Source organism: Hemitrygon akajei, chromosome 2 (assembly GCF_048418815.1).
Source record: "Hemitrygon akajei chromosome 2, sHemAka1.3, whole genome shotgun sequence".
NCBI lineage: Eukaryota > Metazoa > Chordata > Chondrichthyes > Myliobatiformes > Dasyatidae > Hemitrygon > Hemitrygon akajei.
In genome coordinates, this window is record NC_133125.1 from 17,679,771 (window position 1) to 17,704,858 (window position 25,088).

A 25,088-nucleotide genomic window follows, 5' to 3' on the forward strand; every position below is an offset into this window, starting at 1 on the left:
CCCCTCACTCTTCTGAAAAAAATGTTAAGTATCTACAGAGAGTATTCACCTTTCACTCTGCCATCCAACTTCCAAGCATTGTGGACCATCACATGTGCCAGTGTAAAATAAATATTCCAATACAAAATCAATAAATCAAAAACCCTTCTTCACTATCTGTGTTTGCGTCTGCCTGTACTTCTGCCACCTTTTTTTTATCCCAGAAACTGTGAATCAAAAAGATACAAAGCACAGTAAGACTGAAAAATGCGTCAGTGCTAAAATGAAAATAAATCTGCAAGGGGTATCAAAACCAATAAAAAGATTTTGACAACTTCTTTATCTCAGGAATATTGCAGGCTCTATAAAAACCAATACTGGTAGTGTTAGAGATCAAAAGAAAACAGAAGACATTGGAATTTTACTTTGATTCACTAATTTAGAAGTTGCCTTGTGAAGAATGAACAGCATGGGGAGTACTGGCTACACTATAGCAATCATATAAATAAGCTTTCGGCAAGTAGTTGCTTCCTGTGTCCAAATGAAATTAATCTGATTTATGGGCATTGTGATACTTGCCCCCCTTTTTTGACTCTGAACAGTTTAACCTTTCTAAAATTCAACATAATTTAAAAAAGATCTTCTATCTTTTTTTCCCTATGTGGTATGTACACTTCTGGTCGTTGATTTGAACTTTCTGTTGTCTGATGTAGTAACACATATACACCTTTCGGCCACTTTATTAGGTACTTCCCCTGAGTCTACGTTTGTGGTCTTCTGCTGCTGTAGCACAACCATTTCAAGGTTCGACATGTTGCACATTCAGAGAGGCTCTTCTGCACACCACTGCTGTTACTTGAGTTACTGTCGCCTTCCTGTCAGCTTGAACCAGTCTGGCCATTCTCCTCTGACTTCACTCGTCAACTAGGCATTTTCGCCCACAGAACTGCCACTCACTGGATGTTTTTTTGCACCATTCTCTTCAAACTCTAGAGACTGCTGTGCTTGAAAATTCCAGGATGTTTGGTCAGAACAACAACTTAATCCTGACCGTGTCTGCGTGCTTTCATGCACTGAGTTGCTGTCACATGATTGGCTGACTAGATATTTGCTTTAACAAGCAGGTGTACAGGTGTAGATTAAAGGAAGGACAGAATACATTTAACTAGGGGGATTCCCTCCTGGTACAGTTTCTGCATTTGTACAACTGAAGTGATCAACTGCCCATTATAGAAACCACCTGATGTTTCCTCTGCACTAGAATCAATTGAACTGAACATCAGGGTGTTTATTTAATATATAGCTTTATGCATGGGTAGCAAGCTATAAATGTTCCCTGCTGCTTTTACAGTGTGAGATAATATTGGGTCATGGTGAGCTCCAAAATCAGCTACATAAACACTCTTTCTTTGAGTATTGATCAGAGCTTTAAATAACACCATGTACTGGATGTGCTGTTCTCAAATCTACCCTAGAAAACAAACCTCATGTACTCGTTTGAAATACTTAAGCGTCTGTGGTAGCTCATTCATTCTTGAAATAGCCAAGAGGGGCCACCAGTTAGTTACGTGCAAACCTTTCTGTATTTGTTTTTGCTTCTTTCGCCTCCCCCTCCCCGAGAAATGTACCGATCACGTTTATTTTGTTGTGTGCACAACAAACGTTTATTTTGCTGACTCTCTTTACCCTTTAACTGAGCAGATCGAAAAGGAGTTTCTTAAGCTTGTGGTGAAACTTCAGAACTTAATTTGGCTCACTCATGTTACACTGAAGTACCTGGTTGAAAAGGGAAACAAAAACTGCCAATGCCAGAAATCTGAAATGAAAACAGAAAATACTGCAGATACTTAAAAGGTCTGGTCTTATGCGAAGGAAGAGAAACAAAACGAGGAGGAGATAAAAAGAGCTGTTCAGAAACATAGAAGATAGAAACATAGAAAACCTACAGTACAATACAGGCCTTTCGGCCCACAAAGCTGTGCCAAACATGTCCTTACTTGAGAAATTACCCAGGGTTACTCACAGCCCTCTATTTTTCTGAGCTCCATATACCTGTCCAGGAGTCTCTTGAAAGACCCTATCATATCTGCCTCCACCACCATCACCGGCAGCCCATTCCATGCACTCACCACTCTCTGCGTAAAAAAACTTACACCTGACATCTCCTCTGTACCTACTTCCAAGCACCTTAATACTGTGCCCTCTCGTGTTAGCCATTTCAGCCCTGGGAAAAAGTTTCTGACTATCCACACAATCAATGCCTCTCATCATCTTATACACCTCTATCAGGTCACGTCTCATCCTCTGTCATTTCAAGGAAAAAAGGCCGAGTTCACTCTACCTATTCTCATAAGGCATGCTCCCCAATCCAGGCAACATCCCTGTAAATGTCCTCTGCACCCTTTCTCTGGTTTCCACATCCTTCCTATAGCGAGGCGACTGGAACTGAGCACAGTACTCCAAGTGGGGTCTGACCAGGGTCCTATATAGCTGCAACATTACCTCTCAGCTCCTAAACTCAATCCCACAATTGATGAAGGCCAATGCACTGTATGCTTTCTTAACCACAGAGTCAACCTGTGCAGCAGCTTTGTGTGTCCTATGGACTCAGACCTCAAGATCCCTCCAATCACACTGAAAAGAGTCTTACCATTAATACTATATTCTATCATCATATTTGAACCACCTCACATTTATCTGGGTTGAACTCCATCTGCCACTTCTCAGCCCAGTTTTACATCCTATCAATGTCCTGCTGTAACCTCTGACAGCCCTCCACACTATCCACAACACCTCCAACCTTTGTGTCATCAGCAAATTTACTAACCCATCCCTCCACTTCTCAAAAGGTGTCAGTGCTTCCATTTCTTCATCCAGGTCATTCATAAAAATCATGAGGAGTAGGGGTCCCTGAACAGATCCCTGAGGCACACCACTGCTCACTGACCTCCATGCAGATTATGACCCGTCTACAACCACTCTTTGCCTTCTGTCAGCAAGCCAGTTCTGGATCCACAAAGCAATTTCCCCTTGGATCCCATGCTTCCTTACTTTCTCAATAAGCCTTGCATGAGGTACCTTACCAAATGCCTTGCTGAAATCCATATACACTACATCTACTGCTCTACCATCATCAATGTATTTAGTCACAACCTCAAAAAATTCAATCAGGCTTGTAAGGCATGACCTGCCTTTCACAAAGCCATGCTGACTAATCCTAATCACATTACTCACATCTTCAAATATTCATAAATCCTGCCTCTCAAGATTTTCTTCATCAACTTAACAACCACTGAAGTGAGACTCACTAAATTCCTGGGCTACCTCTACTCCCATTCTTGAATAATGGAACAACAGCCATAACCCTCCAATCACCCGGAACCTCTCTCGTCCCCAATAATGATGCAAAGATCATCATCAGAGGCTCAGCAATCTCCTCCCTCACCTCCCACAGTAGCCTGGGGTACATCTTGTCGTGTCCCAGTGACTTATCCAACTTGATGCTTTCCAAAAGCTCCAGCACATCCTCTTTCTTAATATCTACATGTTTGAGCTTTTCAGTCCGCTGTAAGTCAACTGTACAATTGCCAAGATCCTTTTCCGTAGTGAATACTGAAACAAAGTACTCATTAAGTACCTCTGCTATCTCCTCCAGTTCCATACACATTTTTCCACTTGACTGGTCTATTCTTTCATATCTTATTCTCTTGCTCTTAACATACTTGTAGAATGCCTTGGGGGCTTCCTTAATCCTGTCCACCAAGGCCTTCTCATGGCCCCTCTGGCTCTCCTAATTTCTTTCTTGAGCTCCTTCCTACTAGCCTTATAATCTTCTAGATCTCTATCATTACCTAGCTTTCGTAAGCTCTTCTTTTCATCTTGACTAGATTTATAACAGGCTTTGTACACCACAGTTCCTGTACCCTACCATACTTTCCCTGTCTCATTGGAACATACCTGTGCAGAACTCCATGCAAATATCCCCTGAACATTTGCCACTTTTCTTCCGTACATTTCCCTGAGAACATCTGTTTCCAATTTATTCTTCCAAATTCCTGCCTGATAGCCTCATTTTTCATATTACTCCAATTAAGCACTTTCCTAACTTGTCTGTTTCTTTCCCTCTCCAATGCTATGGTAAAGAAGATAGAGTTGTGATCACTATCTCCAAAATGCTCTCCCACTGAGAGATTTGACACCTGACCTGGTTCATTTCCCAATATCAGATCAAGTACAGCCTCTCCTCTTATAGGCTCATCTACATATTGAGTCAAGAACCCCTCATTCTAGGGACATGCCAATGAATATCTGGTAAATTAAAATCTCCCACCACGACAACCCTGTTATTATTACACCTTTCCAGAATCTGTCACCCTATCTGCTCCTCGATGTCCCTGTTACTGTTGAGTGGTCTATAAAAAACACCCAGTGGAGTTATTGACCCCTTTCTGTTCTTAACTTCCACCCACAGAGACTCCGTAGACAATCCCTTCATGTCTTCCTCCTTTTCTACAGCCTTGACACTATCCCTGATCAACAGGGACATGCCCCCACCTCTTTTGCCTCCTTCCCGGTCCTTTCTGAAACATCTAAAGCCAGGCACTCGAAGAAACCATTCTTGAGCCATCCAAGTCTCTGTAATGAGCACAACATCACAGCTCCAAGTACTGATCCACGCTTTAAGCTCATCTGCATTGTTCATAATATTCCTTGCATTAAAATAGACACATCTCAAACCACTGGTCTTCTCTATTACCTGCCTATCCTCTCTCTCACCAGCCGCCTCTTCTTCCAACTCTTCCGTTTGGTTCCCACCCCCCAATAGCCTTAGCAAACCTCCCTGCCAGGATATTGATCTCCCTGGGATTCAAGTGCAACCTGTCCTTTTTGTACAGGTCACTCCTGCCCCAAAAGAGGTCCTAATGATCCAGAAATCTGAATCCCTGCCCCCGTTCCAATCCCTCAGCCACGCATTTATCCTTAGTGAGTATAAGGAGGCCTTAGTGGAAAGAAACAGCTTTCTTACTGAGAATTTGCTGATGCTTAATGGGATTAGAATGGACATCAGTATGGTTGAATGTGATACCACTATGTTTTACTTACATTACCATTTTGTTATTCACATTATCATTTCAGTGTTAAATCAACCACATTTTACCGAGTGTTATGGCTTTTCCCATGAGTGAAATAATTGCTTTCCAATTGCAGTTAGATGAGGTTTTAACTTTTATACATTATAACTGCAACTTTCCTTTCAATTAGACTAATACTACTTCACATCATCTCTGTTGATACACTCTACAGCGCAGTACAGGCCCTTCAGCCTACCCTGCTGTGTCAACCCCTTAACCTGCTCTAAGATCAACTTAAACCTTCCTTTTTCTTTAGCCCTCCATTTTTCTTTCATCCATCTCCCTATCTAAGATTCTCTTAAATGCCCCTAAAATATCAGCCCCTACCACCATCCTTGGCAGTGCATTCTATGCCCTTAGCCTTCTCTCTATAAAAAAAATTACCTGATACCTTGCCCATGCTTTCCTCCAACCTCTTTAAAAATATGCCCCTCCTCATATTAGCCCCAGGAAAAAGTCTGTCCATTCACTCTATCTATGCCCCTTAGCATCTTGTACACCTCTATCAAGGCATTTCTCATTCTTCTTCATTCCAGAGAGAAAAGCCCAGCTCACTCAACCTATCCTCATAGGACATGCATTTTAATCTAGGCCTCATCCTGATAAATCTCCTTTGCACCCTCTCTAAAGTTTCCACATCCTTCCTATAATAAGGCAACCAGAACTGAACACAATATTCCAAATGAGGTCTAACCTGAGTATTTGTAGAACATTACCTAAGTCAATGAAGGGTAACAGTTTCCAAAGTTGTCACCTCAGTCTTTATGAGATTTACCTCTCTCTGCTGTGCTCCACAGATCAACAACTCAAACAGCCTTAATATTTTAGCCAGCTCTTTCCAATCTTTTCACTTCTAATACTCAATTACAGAACTTCAACAAAATTATAGAAATGATATTATGAATAAACATGCTTTAAATACATATTTTCAAAAACACATTGGCACTTCTTTCTTAATAGTATTACTTTCTCAATCTTCGTCCATGGCACAAGAGTTGCATCCTAAAGAGTTAAAGCTCTGGCTCCTTCCTCTACAAAATGACAGATATAGGTGTCAGGAACTCAGCTGGCAAACGATGGCCTCTGCAACTTTCTTGACATAATTTTGCAGAACTGTTGACGGTAGCAGATGTCATACCCTTGCAATACGTAGGACCAGACTTGTAACACCCTACCAGGCATCATTTCCTTTAAAAGATTCTTGCACATAACCTCATCTTTAAAAAGAAAATGCCATTACATTCAAATAAGGAAATTAGAAAACACAGAACTAAAGCAGAGACACACAAAATGTTGGAGGATCTCAGGTCAGGCGGTACCAATGAAGGGGAAATAGGCAGTCAATATTTCAGGTCAAAACCCTTTATCAGTACTCAAACTTAAACTGAGTACCTTTTTTAAAAAAAAATCATCTCTTATCCTATCTATTACCAAGTCCAAAGCTCTGTGCCTTAAGAAATAATTGCTAACTGCAAAGATGTTAATATCTATTTTCGGGAGTCTTACCTTATTACAAACTCATGACTGTCAATCTCTTTTCCACATCCACTACCAAGCAGAATCCCAGAATTACCAACAACTGCACAAGTATTGAATCGCTTGTTCTTCATTGGTGACACCTCCGGGAGAAGACTGTGCAAATTGTGTGAGATGTTGAGAGTTCGACGCCTGTCCAGCACATAATGAATTACATCCCCTGGCTTCAAGCTGCTTTTCACAACTGATATGTCTCTCTCAGCATCTAAAAATCGAAGAATATCCTTCCTGCATTGGAAGAAGTGACAATGAATAAAAGTAATAAATGGATCAGAAAATAAAAATGCTTTATACCTTTACTAGACCAAAGCAACATAATCAAAGACTGAAAAGTGTATCACTGGAAATTCTTTTTCCGTTGTTATACATCATAAAATATGTTACAAATATGTTATACATATATATATACAATATAAAATATGATGTATAACCTAGAATGTTATAATTAACATTATAAGGTTATTATACAAATGTATGGGTTCTTCAACATTACAGCAAAGTAAACAGGAGGAAATAGAACACAAACATTCTAGGTTAGTGGTCAGGTATCTGTACGAACAGAGGTGGAGAGAGCAACTGAACTTCAATGTAATGAACTGAGAAATAGTAGGTGTGGAGTTTGATTGTAGGTTTATAAAATAAGAAAGGGAAATTAGATTTTTTAAGGGACAATTAAAGATAAAAGAATGCAGTCTTCAAATAAACAGAGGTACACACAGAGGGGGAGTAAATGGAAACCCGTTCTTTCAAAGTGCTCTTGTGGTAGTTTTCAAATTGCATAGACCATTTCCCCACCGCTGCCTGAAATGAGTTTGTACATTCTCCCCATGAGCATGTGGGTTTCCTCATGTGGTCCAGTTTTCACCCACAGCCCAAAGACGTACCAGCTGATAGGTTACTTGGTCATTGTAAATTATCCCCTGATTAGGCTAGGACTAAGTCAGGGGATTGCTGGGCTGGAAGGGCCTATTCCTCGCTGTATCTTCATAAATAAACAGCAAACAACTACCTCAATGATGGATATATAAAAAATATAATTTACATGTCTTAGAGAAGGTAGGAAATGTGATTATTAGGGAAAAAGCCAAAAATTAACTTTGTAAATTTTGCCCCCAAGATCTAAATTAACTTGAATAAAATGAATAAAGCTTCCCTTCATGTTAAAATATCTACACTCCAATATCTGACAAAATCTATCTGTGTAGAACTGAAGAGAGAACAATACAATAACTTGAACTATGAAAGTAAACCTCATGATCATGAAAGATCTAAAATACATGCTATAATCCCTTATTTTAAAATAGTTTCTGGAAGTATATCTCTGAATAGAAACATTTATTACTATAGTTGCATTTGTAAATTAAAACACATTTTCTAGAATGGTAAGGAGTTTCTTCCTCATCAGAAGTTTACACTCACATTTATTTCTCAGCTAATTTGATTTATTGTCAACACCTTGGAAATCAATTTGCTTTGTACACTGTCAGCAAATGTAATGCCTCAGTAATTGGTATTATTGCGCAACTGGTCACTTCTGACATCTTTCATTTAAAAAAAGAACAATGTTTCAAAAGGGCTGACAGTGCCACTTAAAACTTGCTTTTAAAAGTCATAAACATCTGCTGTATTTCTGTCATCTCGTCCGCAATAAGTTTTCAAAGTGAACAATGATACCCGCCTATGCGACAGATTTTAACCCCCACCCATACAGGTGTATACCCATACACAAGGTCCTCTGGCAGCACTGGGAGGCTGATGCAGTTTCTCTTGCTGTTTATTTGAAAGGATTTACCGAACGATGCCTTATATCCAGATCAAAAGAAGCATGAATATTTAACTTGGTTTCACAAAGTTCTACTGCCAGTTACTTCTCTCACTTCCGCAAGAAACCACAATGCTTAGCTTGAGTAATGGGTATCCAGTCTAGCTTGATGAAGGGGTGGTTAAATCCCTCATCCTTACAGAATCAAAAGCTGGCTGATAAGCACTGATATACTTCGAAGCCATTCTTTTATTAGGTACAGAAGTGGAACCACCCGGTGTGGTTTCCTGCTGATGTAGCCCACCTGCTTCGAGGTTCGGCTTGTGTGTTCAGAGCTGCTCTTGGGCACACCACTGTTGTAACGCAAAGTTACTTGTGTTCCTGTTGCCTCCCTGTCAGCTTGAACCAGTCTGGCCATTCTCCTCTGACCTCTCTCATTAACAGGGATTTTTCACCACAGAACTGAGCTGCCACTCACTTGATTTATTTTTTTTATTTATTGCATCATTCTCCATAAACTCCAGAGACTGCAAAGTTCCAGATCAGCAGCTTCTGAGTTACTCAAACCACCCTGTCTGGCCACAACAATCATTCCACGGTCAAAGTCACCTCGATCTCATTTCTTCCCCATTCTGATGTTTGTTCTAAACAACTGAACCTCTTGACCATGTCGGCATGCTCTCATGCATTGAGTTGACTGATTTGATATTTGCATTAATGAACAAGTGTACAAGTGTACCTAATAAAATGGCCACTGAATGTACGCCATGAAATTTGTTGTTCTGTGGCAGCAGTACCGAGCAATACATTAAAAATACTTTAAGTTACAATAAGAAATATATTAAAAAATTCAGTAGTGCAAAAACTGAGGTAGTGTTCATGGTACATTAAGGAATCTGGTGGCCTAGGGGAAAAAGCTGTTCCTGACACAATGTGTGTGTCTTCAGGCTCCTGTACCTCCTCCCTGACAGGAGCATTGAGAAGACATGCCCTGATTGGTGAGGATGATAGCTGATCCTTAATGATGGATCGCCTGTTGAAGATGTCCTCAATGGCATGGAGGCTAGTGCCCCTGATGGAGCTAGCCGGGTTCAAAGCCCTCTGCAGCTCTTTCCGATCCTGTGCATTAGCTCCTCCATACCCGATGGTGATGCAATCAGTCCACTATACGTCAGCAGAAATTTGCTAAGGTCTGGTGACATTTCAAATCTCCTCAAACTCCGAAAGAAATATAGCCGCTGGCATGCCTGCTTCATAATCGTGTCAATATGTTGGGCTCAAGGTAGATCTTCAGGGATGTTGACACCCAGGAACCTGAAGCCACTCACCTTTTGACTGCGTGAATTTCCATTTAAACTCTTTCTCTGTCTTCAATAATTTTTAAGATTACTCTCAGGCAAAAAATAAGAATTTACCTACTATAAAAATTGCTTAGTCTTGTTGCTCTACTAGTAGGATCCAAGAAAAGCGCATCCCAATGAAGATAGCTGCAAACAGGGGCAATGCAAGGAGCTGAAAACCACCACCAAATATTCAATTTTGGACATATTTGATAGGATAGGCCAAATCTTTCCAGTATAACCCATTCCCCATAATAAATACCAATGGTCTCCTCATTCCTGTACTAATCTGATCTAGATGTGTTTTCAGCCAGTAACCGGAGAGTTGCATGAGTGATATTAGGGTCTCCAAAAGCCCTGATCCAAAACATCCATGAAACTTTTGGAAGCTGGCAAAGCGTAGCCCTCAGCTTTGTCAACGACCAGATCTTGAGTGTTTCTGCATGGCACTGAATGCCACTTCAATGGCATTTAAGATCTTTTCAATATGATGTAAATACTTCTTTTTAAAAGGTAGCAAAAGCTCAACGGTAGTAGTGAGAAGAGTACACAGTGTCTCCATCTCCGCTCCCCTTATTATGGGAACTGGCTCATGAACCTTTGGCTTCTTCCTCCTGTAGCTGATAATCAGCTCTTTGGTTTTGCTGATGTTAAGGAAGAGTTTGTTGTTCAATCAGATTTTCAATCTTCCTTCTATATGCCGACCTGTCACGACTGACTGGTTGTAAAATGGGGATTTCCCTCCTTCTTACTGATCTATATCTCCACAATCCCAATAAGATTACAAACCCCACATGTACCAAATGCCAATTACATACTAATATACACTCTAGGGCATTTCAGCAGAATCAAATGACAGATTTGACTGTTCCAACATGCAAGTTTGGGACTTTTTAATTTGACTACTCACGCACTTGCTAATTTTTAAACCGGTAAATGCCAGCACCACTGAGCTGTTGTTTCATTTCTTGAGAAATTCAGTGAGAAAACATAACCAATGTGATTGCAACAATGCACACAGACAGCTGATAAAATTAGTGCCAATCTTCCAGTTTCACAAGTCCAATCTCAGTTATACTACTAAAGAAGTCAGTATGAACTTTACACATGAAAATCAAAGACAGTATAATCTGTGCCTCTTTCCTTCGCTATTAGCCCCTGGAAAAAGGTCACTACCAATGAGGAGGCCAATGAGGAGCAGGAATTAAATTGAATTGAATTGACTTTATTTCTTACATCCTTCAAATACATGAGGAGTAAAAATCTTTACGTTACATCTCCGTCTAAATGTGCAATGTGCAATCATAGTAATTTACAATAAATTCAACAGCCAATGTAACATAACACTCAAATCAGCGTGAGTTAATCAGTCTGATGGCCTGGTGGAAGAAGCTGTCCTGGAGCCTGTTGGTCCTGGCTTTTATGCTGTGGTACCATTTCCTGAATGGTAGCAGCTGGAATAGATTGTGGTTGGAGTGACTCAGGTCCCCAGTGATCCTTTGGGCCCTTTTACACACCTGTCTTTGTAAATGTCCTGAATCATGGGAAGTTCACAACTACAGATGCACTTGACTGTCCGCACCACTCTCTGCAGAGTCCTGCGATTAAGGGAGGTACCGTTCCTATACCAGGCACTGATGCAGCCAGTCAGGATGCTCTCAATTGTGCCCCTGTAGAAAGTTCTTAGGATTCGGGGGCCCATACCAAACTCCCTCAACTATCTGAGGTGACTGAAAACTAAATTACATCTTCAAAAAATGCAACTATCTTAGAACGATGTACTGTACATATTCACAAATCTACATGATCTACAAGGAGCGCTACCACAAGAAAGCAGCATCCATCATCAAGCACCCCCACCAGGTCATGATGCTCTCTTCTCGCTGCTGCCATCAGGAAGGAGGTACAGGAGCCTCATGTCCCACACCACCAGGTTCAGGAACAGTTATTACCCCTGAACCATCAGGCTCCTGAATCTAAATGGACAACTTCACTCACCTCAAACTGAACTGACTCCACACTGTACAAACTCACTTTCAAGGACTCAACAACTCATGCTCCAGTATTATTTATTTATTAATTAGTATTATTACTGTTTTTTTTGTTTTTGTACAGTTGCCATATTTTACATTGGTTCTTTGTCTGACTTTGTGTGTACTTTTTCATTGATTCTGTGGTATTTCTTTGCTCAACTGTGAATGCCTGCAGGAGAACTAATCTCAGGGTAGTATATGGTGACATATGTGTACTTTGGTAACAAATTTACTTGGAATTTTGAAATCAAATAACATATTGCTAATCTTTGCATTTCGAGTGAGCTATTTGCTTTTGAATGAGTAGCACAGATTGATTTAAGAATCTCCGGCAAAAAAAACAGAAATGAGGAATTTGTCTAATATTAAAATTCCACACACTCCTGTTGTTGTGCATGCTTCAATGTCTCCACTTATTTTTTAATTGCCTCCAAGTCCCTTGGTGATTTTCTTTTATTAGTCTTGTTAGCTAATACTGGTTGGAATGAATGGTCATGGCACCTGCCTGTTCTATACTTATTAATATCTTGCCATTATTTTGAATACAGTTTTACATCTCACATTTTTGTCATGTATCTCACATACAACTGAATTATCTGCAACAGCAGCAGGTAATTTTGAAAGAAATCTTTCATAATTATGTTTTCTCAGAATTTAATATGCCTGCAGGATCACAGTACTAATGTGGAGGAATGGAAACCATAGAAGATGACTGCTATTACAGCAATCCCACGTTGCTTGATAGGAAGAAACATTTATTCATGGTATACACTAGGGCCATCGTTAGGTACACCTGTACACCTGCTCATTAATGCAAATTTCTAATCAGCCAATCATGTGGCAGCAACTCAATGCATAAAAGCATGCCGACATTGTCAGATGAATGTCAGAATGGGGAAGAAATATGATTGAAGGTGAGAGAGAGCCTGTCTGAAATTCTAAAGTGCTGGGTTATGGACTGCAGTTCTTGATGGACTCCTGATCAAGGTCTCTTTTGGGGGCTTTTGCTATTGCTTGCATTTTGGGGTGGGGAGGAGTCGGTGCTTCTGGAGGTACAAGTGGGGGGAGGGGGATCTTTGTGGTTCTTGATGCTACTATCATTTGTTCTTTGCGGTTTTTTCTTTCGTGGATGTGTCTGTCAAGAGTAAGAATTTCAGGTTGTATACTGTATACATTCTCTGATATTAAATTGGACCATTTGAAGTAACTTTGACCATGAAATGATACTTGGTTCCAGAGCGAGTGGTATGAGTACTGCAGCTAAGCTCCTGGGATTTTCAAGCATAACAGTTCCTAGGGTTACAGAGAATAGTGCAAAAAACAAAAAAAAAAATCCAATGAACAGCAGTTCTGTGGGCAAAATAAGTCTTGTTAATGAAAAAGGGCAGAGGCAATGGCCAGACCAGTTCAAGCTGACAGGAAGACAACAGTAACTCAAACAACCATATGTTATAATAGTGATGTGCAGAACAGCCTCTCTCAATAAACAACATGTCAAGCCCTAAAGTGGATGGGCTACAGCAGCAGAAGTCAAGCATATGCTCTGTGGCTACTTTATTAGGTACAGGAGGTATCTGAGGGTAAATGAGTCTGTACTTCTTGTAGCTTCCTAAACTTTCTGCTGCCCACTATTTCCCTTAATTATAAAACATTCCAATTTCAGGAACCTTTCATTACGAGGATAATTGTGACCTCCAAAATAACTTTAAATGATGCACCAACAAGAAAAATAATCCCTCTGGGTCAGAAAGAGTGAAGAAATCAAAAATAGCAACATCACAATAGACCTGTTTGATCTGGCAAATATACATTATCAGCCACCTCAGGTTGGTTTCACTCAAAAATCAAGGCCGTAATTATATTCCTGTTCTCTATGCCTCTCGACTGCCATTAGCTTGTGTCACCTGCTCTTCAAAATTTAAGCAATCTGAGAAGCTAATGCCGTCCATAAAGAGCAAATAGCCAATTGCCAAAATTGTACAGAGTGTTATCGAAATGTTATGCCTTTCAAAAGGAGCAATGCTTTCATCAGACAGTATAAATATATTTTAAACAAGCAGATGCATAATAGGGAACAGTGAATGCTGATATTACTTTCAATTGTGAGCAAGGCTCCCTTTAGCCACTGATCATGCATAAGCTGCGTCAGCAAAATAAAAATGCACAAGTTTTTCCCGTGCACTTTTCAGATACACAGTTTCAGTTTTGATCCTATGTTTTTGCTCCTAATTGATCTCCAATGACCACGCAAGGATATTAGTATTTTACCTCCCAGTTAAGCAAGGAGGAATTAAAGAAATCATCCCGGACTTTCAGCTGTTTGAGATCCAGTGACCCCTACTGGAAAGAAATCGTGTACAATTCCTTTCTGAAACAGAATCAAGCTCAATTATAATGTGGCCAACACTCAAACTAGTAGCTAATGGCTGTCATTTGTACATTGATGTGCATTTTGGCAAAAGATAAGGAAAGATGGTTTTGGTTCAGGGACTGAGCAAGCAGTGGTTTCCAGACCAGAGGGTTCAGAATTGAAATAGCAGCTTTCATACTCTATTATACAACTCTAAGCATTATTGTTTGCCTTTTGCAATCTCCATGTATATCTACTACCTCTGAAATGGCCACCCTCTCCGAATTTGATAGTTAAAAAGGATGTGAAACATTCCCAAGGGTTCAACCTGAAGGGCTAATCCAGAGCATGACGAAAGCTTTCCTCTTTACCTCAACCAATTGTAAACCACTTCCTCTAATTCTTCCTTGATAATATAATGCAGTTAGTTGTGAAGTAAAATCTTAAACAGCAAAAAAAAAAATCCTGGTTGACAATGGCCTTCGACTCTGGAAGTACCCACAATGAGAACTTCCTCAATATTGTTTCTTTATAGAAAAAAAAAATCAGCTGTTTGGTTTGCAAGCGTCAGTCACCCTTCAGGTCTCAACAGAAGTGCACAACTGAACACAGGAAAATCAAAACTGATTTTGTTGTGGTGACACACATTGTGCATTTAGCTAACATTATTTTTTCCTTTTAAGTAAGTTTCCAAGTGAACACAACACAAATTTTTATTATAATACATGCAACATATTTTCAGTAATTTCAGCATCTAGAAATGTTATTGCTGAAAAATTAAAGATATCTCTAAGAAAAATAGCAAATTAGTGCCATGATGTGTAAAAGTGTAATGCATCATCAGACTGTGGAAATACTTATGGAGATGTTAGATTGCATATGTCATTCTCATTTAATGATTTATTTTCCAAGTGTGCTTCATTTCTGCACTTATTTCAAAGTTCAAAGTAAAATTTATTATCAGAGTACATACATGTCACCACATACAACCCTGAGATTCTTGTTCTTCCCGCATACTTAGCAAATCTGTACAACAGGATCTGTAAGCTGTAATCAGGAACTGTAAACAAACTGTGCAAATGCAGTTAATAAATAAATAGCTATAAATAACGAGAATGAAATAACAGGATAAAAGAGTCCCTAAATAAGTGTAGTTATCCCCTTTTGTTCAAGAGCCTAATGGTTGAGGGGGTAGTAACTGTTCTTGAACCTGGTGGAGTCCTGAAGCTCTTATACCTTCTACCGGATGGCAGTAGCAAGAAAAGAGCATGGCTTGGGCAATGAGGATCTTTGATGATGGATGCTGCTTTTCTATGGCAATGTTTTGTGTAAATATGCTCAACGGTTGGGATGGTTTTATCTGAGATGTACTGGGCCAAATTTAACTGAGTCTCAACAAAGACGGACATAACTGAGGTTTGAGATCTGCCAGAGATGATAGAAAGGATGCACTATAAAGGCTAATGAAATTCAATGTTGACAATTCCCCTGGCGCAGTCAGGATGCATGGTAGGTTGTCAAGTGAAAAGTGCCAAGTCCCTAGCCATTATCAACCAAATCCTTCGATTCACGAGTGATACATGAGAACTAGAAAACTGCTTCTTTTAAACTCATCTTCAAACAGAGGGGCAAGTTAAACTCAGGTAACTGCAGACCAGTTCGTTTAGCCTTGGTGATGTGAAAAGTTACAAGCACAATATTCAAAGTTAGCATCGATAGTGACTAGGACAAGTGTGAGTTGATGAGAAAATGCCAGCATGAATTTTCTCAAGATAAGTTGTGTCTAACTAATGTTTTTTTTAAACAAAATTAGAGGAATGGTGAGGAGAATGTAATTGATGTAGTTTTTAATAACCTTAAAAAGTAATTTGGCATTGTGCCACATATCAAGACTGATGTTCATGGAATAAAAAAGGGCTACAGTAAACTGGACAGAGAACTGGTTTTAAGGAAGGAGCCAGGAGCAGTTGAGAAATGCTGTTTTGTGGCTGAACTGAAGAGTACTAATGGGTTTCCCTGCTATCAGTACCAGAAACACTGTTTTATTAAAAAAAATACATTTATGACACAGAGATTGCAGTACAAAGTATAATTGATGGATGACATAAAACTTGAGATGAACATGATGGGGACAGTAAGATACTGTGGGGAAATGAGTATAGCCTGGTGCAATGTGTGCCCTGAGCAGGGCTGTGCTACAAGAGACAGAGCTGCCCAGGTATGATCTGCCTAGAGATCATGTGTTTGTTCTGTAGGTTACCACAGAATGCTCTAGTACTCTGCCACATCCTCTGCTGGTTGGTCGGTTAATTCGTTGCTGCTAATTAGTCCCGGTCTAGGTGGATGGTAGGCGAATCAGATGAATTGACGGGGCACGTGAAGGAACACGACTTACAAAGAAGTAGGCACAGGAAAAACGACTGACAATGGTTACCCACCCTGAAAACTGCTTTTTCCAAAAGCTCTCTTCTGGAAAACACTGTAGGGCCACTGAAACAAAAACTTCATGCTTCCTTAAAAGTCTCTCCTTCCAGACAGCTAATCTAATCAACCATTCTGGTCAGTCTCCCACTACCAGCCTCTCCATTACCCCTGTCACTGTACTGATCTGTAAACACTTCAAACTAATAGTTACAATGCTGTTTACATTGCAAATACACACTGGCATGTATATATTGTATGTATGCACATTTTATTCCATGTCTGTACTTCAATCTCTAACTTTATTTTATATTTTTTTATTGTTTTATAATCATTGAATTTTTTTTTGTTGCATGTCACACCAGCACGTCACAACAAATTCCTGATACATGTAAAGTGAATAAAGTTGATCTTTGATCTTTGACCCTTTAAGAAATAAATGAGGATTGGGATTAATGAGAATACTCTGAGTTAGAACATACACAATGGATTAATTGGCCTCTTTCTAAACTTTGATTGCTCCTTTCTATCCCAAAATGCCGATAGCTAGTTATTATCCTGGTGCCTTTTTGATCTTGATGTATGAGCTTGGATGCTGACGGACACCACTGCGAAGGCAAGGAATTTGTTATCTATACCCAATCGTTTCAACATCTGGCATCAGCACAGGTGCATTTTCCAGAAAGTGTCACTGGATGATTCCCCCCTCCTCTACTCTCTTTCTGCGCTCAACCTTGAGGCTACACACAGCTCAAACACTGTCCATAAATTCCCCAGTGACACCACTCTCAGATGACAGGAATGAGACGGATCGGCTGGTTGAGTGGTATTACAACAACCATGCACTCACGCCAGAAAGACCAAAGAATTGATTGTGGACTCCAATGTTCATTGAGGAGTCAGCAGTGGAAAGGGTCAGCAGTTTCAAATTCCTGGGTTTCAGCATCTGAGGAGTTGTCCTGGGCCCAACATGTTGCAGCAATCACAAAGAAGACTTACCAGCAGCTCTACTTGATTGGGAGATTGAGATTTGGCATGTACGTGACCAACAGATGTATCATAGAAACCCTAAAACAAGCTTCAAAGCCTGGTAAAGGGACTCCAATGCACAAGACCAATGCACAAAGAGACCGCAGATGATTGTAGACTCAGCCAGCTCCATTACAGGCACAAACCTTCCAACCACTGAAGACAAAAGGCGATACCTCAAGAAGGCAGCATCCATCATTAAGAACCCTCACCATCGGAGAAATGTCTTCTTCTCATTACTAACATCAGGGAGGGGGCACAGGAGCCTGAATACTCACACTCAATGTTTTAGGAAATGTATCTTCTCTTCTGCCATCAGATTTCTGAATGGTCCATTAACTTAAGAATGCTACCTCTCTAATTTACTTTTTTTTAAACTTTTTTGTAACTTGGAGTTTTTTTACGTATTGTACTGTACTGCTGCCACAAAGCAGCAAATTTCATGATGTAAGTCAGTGATAATAACCAGATTTTGATTGATTCAGATGGGAGTCAGGTTTTGGAAAGCCTGCCCAATATGGACCCAATCCAGCAGGTTAGGGAAGTATGAGCTATGGCATTTGCTAAAGCAGTACTAGACAATAGACAATAGACAGTAGGTGCAGGAGTAGGCCATTCGGCCCTTCTAGCCGGCACCGCCATTCACTGTGATCATGGCTGATCATACACAATCAGTACCCCGTTCCTGCCCTCTCCCCATATCCCTTGAACCCACTATCTATAAGAGCTCTATCTAACTCTCTCTTGAATGCATCCAGAGACTTGGCCTCCACTGCTTTCTGGGGCAGAGCATTCCACATATCCACCACTCTCTGGGTGAAAAAGTTTTTCCGCATCTCTGTTCTAAATGGTCTACCCCTTATTCTTAAACTGTGGCCTCTAGTTCTGGACTCACCCATCAGCGGGAACATGCTTCCTGCCTCCAATGTGTCCAATCCCTTAATAATCTTATATGTTTCAATCAGATCCCCTCTCATCCTAAATTCCAGTGTATACAAGCCCAGTCGCTCCAATCTTTCAACGTATGACAGTCCCGCCATTCCGGGAATTAACCTTGTGAACCTACACTGCACTCCCTCAATAGCAAGAATGTCCTTCCTCAAATTTGGAGACCAAAACTGCACACAATACCCCAGGTGTGGTCTCACCAGGGCCCTCTACAGCTGCAGAAGGACCTCTTTACTCCTATACTCAATTCCTCTTGTTATAAAGGCCAGCATGCCATTAGCTTTCTTCACTGCCTGCTGTACCTGCATGCTTGCCTTCATTGACTGATGTACAAGAACACCTAGATCTCGTTCTACTTCCCCTTTTCCTAAATTGACTCCATTTAGATAGTAGTCTGCCTTCCTGTTCTTGCCACCAAAGTGGATAACCCCACATTTGTCCACATTAAACTGCATCTGCCATACATTTGCCCACTCACCCAACCTGTCCAAGTCACCCTGCATTCTCATAACATCCTCCTGACATTTCACACTGCCACCCAGCTTTGTGTCATCAGCAAATTTGCTAATGTTACTTTTAATCCCTTCATCTAAATCATTAATGTATACTGTAAACAGCTGTGGTCCCAGCACCGAACCTTGCGGTACCCCACTGTTACTGTAAAGAAGCAAGAACAGGCAAAGAAACTCCAATCAACTACTGAACTCTTCACTTTTTGTAATGCTTCCCCTTCCACTTTCATTCGGAAAATGTATGACAACTGGTATTGCATAATAATAAATCCTAAAATAATCTTTATGTTTTCATCCCAAAGTTTTAAAAGCAGTGACTTAAGCAATGAAAAAAAACTAAATCTTCCAAGATTCTACAGATTCTGCAATTATTCCTCTAAGTTGGAGGGTGACAAAGGGAATGCATCTATTTAAGAAAGAAGAAAATAAAATAGGGAATTACTGGCCCATTAACTATTTCTAGAAAATGCTGATTTGTGTTGTAAGCAACAGGACAGCAGAACTGCTGAAGAGGCTAAGAGAACTGTCACAAGTGAATATGGAATTCTGAAAGGAAAGGCATGTTTGATCTATCTGCTGGAGTTCTTTCAGGATGTAGCTGGTTGAATGGATAAAGGAGAACCAGTGGAATTTTAGGTTTTTGATGAAGCCCCACAGTGGAGCAAGGTCAACAAGGTTAGGTATAATATATTGAAATGGATTAAGGAGTGATTAGTGAACAGCAAATTAAGAGTGTGAACAAATGGTTTCTCCTGAGGTCGACAAACCATGATCGGGGATCAGTGCATGGACGCAAACTGCATTGAGGATTTTTCTAAAAAGACAAAATATCATGTTTCCATATTTGCTGATGATACTAAAAATATAAAGAATTATGAGAAGGGAGAAGGGCATAAATAGCATTAAAAAGGATGTGGACAAGAACATGGCAGATGCAATATAATGTGGATAAATCTGAAGTTAGTACCTTGATGCACAAAATAGAAACACAGAGTACTTTCTAAATGGTGAGGGACTGGATAATGTAGATGTTTAAAGGGACCAGTGCATCTTTATACACAAGTCTCTGAAAACCAAAATGCAGATTAAAGATTAGCTCTATTTGTCACATGTACATCAAAACATGCAGTGAATTGCATCAGTTGTGTCAAATCAAATCAGCAAGGATTGTGCTGGGCAGCCCACAAGTGTTGCCATACTTTCCGCACCAACATAACATTTCCCCCAATTCACTAAGCCTAACCGTACATCTTCGGAATGCGGAAGAAAATCAGAACACCCAGAAAAACACACACGGTCACGGAGAGAAAGTATAAGCAGGAATCAAACCACGATCTTACATGAATCAGGAATCACAGACCCCAAATAAAAGCAAGACCACTTAGGACCCAGATGAGGTGAAATTTCTGTAAGCAGAGGATTGAGAATCTGTGGTATTCTCCAACATCGAGAGTTGTAGAGGCTCCATCATTCAAAAAAACTGGGATTGATAAATTTCTGGAAACTAAGGGAATGACGTGATATGTGGGTAGTGTGGGATGGCAATAGGATTAGCCATGATCTCACTGAATTAAAAGACTACTACATGAAGCTTATGAAGTCCAGACAAAGGCTCTTAACCCGTAATGTCAGCTGTCGTGCTGCCTGACCCACTAAGCTCCTCAGAGTTTTGTGTGGAACCTACTCTTGCCCCTTTATCTCATTTCACCATGTTTGTATAGCTGAAAGTCATCCATAGAGCAATCAGATTTCAACTTTAATTGTAGTCCCACACATTATGTTTATGAACCCATAAGGGGCAATATTTACCCATACTTTTCTTCAGGAAAGGAAAGAAGAGGTTAATCAGTTATAAAAAGTGCTAATTGTTGATTCAATGTATAGAAAGTTATAGGTGATGCTAATTTCCTAATTCACTTATAACTAGGATTTAGTTTCTACTACTAGCCTCATCAGAGCAGAATCTTGCAATTCAATGTCAAAAAGAAAATTTACAACAATTACATGTCCCATGTCCCCAATTCAATACGTCTCCATATTCTGTCACAAATTCAATATTCCTGCAGGCCATGAGCCATAAAGTCAATATTCCTTCTGGTTCACTTTGTCACATGGCTTTCTCAAACAGACACTAGTATACACCATAACAATAAAGTAACAGCACTAAAAATAAAATCCACCAATTTCCGCATACGAACGGTCACAGATATGAGTTAGTGAAGTTCAGAGAGGGGTCTTTTTTTTTTAAGCTTAAAGTCATGTAACCTCCTAGCATAACCCAAATATCTGCAGATGCTATAAACATGAAGTAAACAGAGAAATTTTTTATAGTACTGGCAAGATCATGCAGCATCAGTACACAGGAAAACAGTTATTGTGGTAGGTCATCGGCCTGTCACTGGAACCAGTTAACTGCTTTCTCTCTCCACAGATGCTATGACCAGCTGGGTATTTCTTGCATTTTCTATTTTGTACCCAACACATCTGCCTGGCAATCCAAGGTGTAATGTCCAGTTTTATACATCATCCATGTAAGTTCAGCTGACAGATAATTGGTTTGACGATACCATATTTCAGATTTTGATTAACTTTTTCATTTTTCCCACAGTATTAGCTAAATAATAAGGAAATGTGCTGCCCTGTAGGTATGGCTCTATTAATATCAACAATTGTCCGAGGAATACCCATGGTGCATTAAACATTTCTATCATTAGTGCTCCTACTACTCGATTATGTAGATCATATCAGTGCGGCCTACCAGTTAAAATGTTCAGCTAAATGCCAGGTGCCTTGGGGCGAAGGAAGTATGGGGACTAATTGTAGCAGCAAATGCTTTATTTCAATTAAAGTATAAACGACCAGAATAATTTTATTTCTGATTTTTTTTTCATGCCATGAATAGTGATCATGCAAATTGATTGCAAAGTTGACAGCACAGAGTAAACTCCTCAAGGATTCCTGGGGCCTGAGGCTGCCGTGCCTCTCCTCTGGACAAGCGTTGGGAACCAGCAGACAGAGTCCAGATCCGGGACCGCAAATTATGCTGGAGCCGCCAATTAATTTTACTGATGGATAACAGGATGCAAAACGTGACCATAACATGCAGCTGGGAACTGGTGTACAGCATGCAGGATTTGCTCAGTGTTTATTTCCTGCCCTGCTTAATGAATAAACCAAAATGCCAGTGATGTTTTCATTTAAATATTGAGTTCATATCAAATGAGCACACTTTGTCTTAATTTAATTATGTAGTGAGGTGGAGCCGTGGAACGCCGCAGCAAAGAAACAGGCCCTTCGGCCCATCTAGTCCGTGCCGAACTATTAATCTGCTTAATCCCATCGACCTGCACCCGAACCATAGTCCTCCATGCCCATGTACCAATCCAAATTTCTCAAATGTTGAAATCGAAGAAGCTGCAACTACTTCTGCTGGCAACTCGTTCCACACTCCACCTCCCTGACTGAAGTTCTCCCTAATGCTCTCCTTAAGCGTTCCAACTTTCACTTCTTGTAGTCCCACCCAACCTCAGCGGGGAAAGCCTGCTTGCATTTACCCTATCTGTACCCCTCATAATTTTGTTTACCTCAGGCACACAAAATCGATAACACGGGGCGATTTATGTTATTGAAAGAAAACTTTTACCTGATCTTGATAACCAGAGAGGCGTTGTTTTTCCAGCCCTTCAGCGAGGGCTCGAAGCGCGGAAGGAGACTCTTCCCTTTTAGTTTCCTGGAAGTATTAACCATCAGCCGCGTTGGACTCGCTTCTCCATCCCTGAAAGAGTTACGTTTATTCGGTGGGGCGTGGGGGAGGGAGAGGGAAAAAAAGCCGCTGAAAGATTACTGTCAACAGTGAATTAACCGCAGTTCGCGCCATGCATATGCAGTACGTCGTGCATGTTGCAGGAAACTGACCATTCTGCATTCGCAGATTAACTAATTAAACCGACTCTCCAGGCAGCTACATCGGTTTTCCTGTTTATGACACAAATGTCTCTTTTACTTTTGCAGACGCACGCGATCGACCACAGATTAAACTTGTGAGTTGCGGCTGGGTGACTGATGACTCGCCTTACCTTTCGCCACCCTCCCCCCCATGAACGATGGCCACTTCAGGCTTGGTGTCATCTCTCAACACCATCCAAGGGATTCTCCACTATCTGACTTACTCATTTTGCTCTCGGGGGAAAAGAAATGAGCCCCCTTTTTTTTAACCCATTTCCTCACAAATCTGCAAAAAGGTAGAGCTGCAATTCCTCACGGCGAGTGATATTTGTAGCTCATAATTAGCAGATTCAGAGTAATCGGTGACAAGCCGACCCTCCACCATGGTGGGGATCAGCAAACGGTAAAATCGTAAAGACAGTTTCATAAATGGAAACCCCGAGGGTAAGATAAGAAACTAATATTAACTGGGGAATCCTTGTGCATCCTTGCAAAGTCTATTAAAAGAGACACGAACATCGCACAGAGGAGAACGGTGGTCTGCTGTGGTGTCGGGTTCGGGTTAGCTTCATTAGCTCCGAACCGATCACTTAAATCACAACCATCCAGTCAGTATACCATACCAAACACACTGGCATGTAAACCACATCTGAAGAGCAGGTACAATCCCACCTACTGGAGAAAAAGAGAGCGAGGTGCAACTGAATAAAACACGACACAAAGACGGCAGTGATTTTGAGGGGGTTAGTTTCTGGAAAGGAACCACAGCCCGTTCTCAGCATCGCTATTAAATTCCTGCTCGATTTCTTTCACACGAGTTTGTCGGGGGAGGGGTGAGAGGTGGCCGTGGGAGGTGGGCTGCTTCAGGTCTGGGCATTGGAGACTTGCCTTCCTCACCGATCCGCTTCCACAAACATGCCCAGTTATCCCAACACTTGCCAAGAAAACCGCTGGTCAGTCACGTCCTCGGCACAATAATGCAATATAACTCAAACTAACTCGATTGCAAATGTGCATAAAACTATTTCAGGGGCATTAATAGTGCCTCTAAAAAGGTAACAAAATCACTTGTGGATTATAAGTACTAATTCCCTTTCATCAAGAGACAATTATACATTAATAAACAGAAATAATTCCAATTACAGATTTGCAAATTCCTTTTTTTATAAATATTTCACTACTTTTTTAAATTTAATACAAGAATAATGCACATTACCCTGGCTGCGTTTGGTGGTGCTCCGATCTTGTTATGTCCTTTGTTTTAAAAAGAATCACAATGATACTTATGGTGGTGCATAAGGTCCAACATTTTCGAGGGAGACGCATTGTTTTTTTATGTGTTTATCAATTTATATGTAGAAATCAACCCGTCGACTTCCCATCCAGTCTAGGAAATAAGTAAGGCGTAAAGGTTTCTGTCTGTGAGATTGAGACAGACACTTCCCCGTCCGCTCCCCTTTCTCTCTCCGTTCATCCACTCAGCGGGAAAGAACTAAGCGCTGTGCCGAATGATTGACGTTGCCCGGCCCCAGTAGCAGCTCGCTTCTTGATTGGCCCCTCCCCCGGGGGCTGCATATTTGCCAATAGGAAATCGGAACTGCGACCGCCGCGAGAGGCGATGATTGACAGGAGCCGGGTGCCGGTGTCCTTAAGACAGCGGGTGTCTGGCAGGTTTGGGGAAGGGGAGGTGTTGCATTGTGCAAACGGCGGCCGCTTTCTGGATCTGTATAAAAAAAATAACCAGGTTGGCATAAGAGTTGGAAGTTAACTTTCACCTGAGCAGTTCATCGCAAACAGTGCTGAAGCATTTAACGTGCGCCCCCACCGTCACTCTCCATTAATACAGGCTACGTGGGCTGCTGTGAGGAGGGGGCAGCAGCAAGTTAGTCCCGGCCGCAGAAATCAGCCGACGCCGAGATATTTGTCTCTTGTTCAGGGACGCGACCAAGACCAATAAACGCCTGACATTAACTTCCATGCGTTAGTAGCTTTCTGTCGGTTCTCCAGCCGCACCTTTTTTTTTCTGACAATCTCTACAGTTTGGTCATGGGTTGTTCACCTTACAAATTTACTGCATTTCTGGGCTAAGAGACAGCAGCTT

The 25,088-nt window shown here is 40.8% G+C and overlaps 1 protein-coding gene and 1 long non-coding RNA gene across 2 annotated transcripts in view; one reads left to right on the plus strand and one right to left on the minus strand.

Moving 5' to 3' along the window:
- st8sia4 (ST8 alpha-N-acetyl-neuraminide alpha-2,8-sialyltransferase 4) overlaps window positions 1-24,467 on the minus strand; it is an 80,622-nt gene extending 56,155 nt beyond the window's left edge. Inside the window, exons 1-3 of the mRNA XM_073067831.1 lie at window positions 24,204-24,467; window positions 22,686-22,817; window positions 6,618-6,875 (exon numbers count right to left, since the gene is read on the minus strand). Coding sequence (XP_072923932.1) covers window positions 6,618-6,875; window positions 22,686-22,817; window positions 24,204-24,313 — 500 coding nt within the window. The 5' untranslated portion in view covers window positions 24,314-24,467. The remainder of the gene's footprint in view (window positions 1-6,617; window positions 6,876-22,685; window positions 22,818-24,203) is intronic.
- On the plus strand, window positions 12,678-22,123 carry LOC140739489 (uncharacterized). Its single transcript, XR_012101653.1, has 3 exons — window positions 12,678-12,769; window positions 21,474-21,573; window positions 21,945-22,123. It is a non-coding gene; the product is annotated as an uncharacterized lncRNA (long non-coding RNA).
- Window positions 24,468-25,088: the final 621 nt, after the last annotated feature.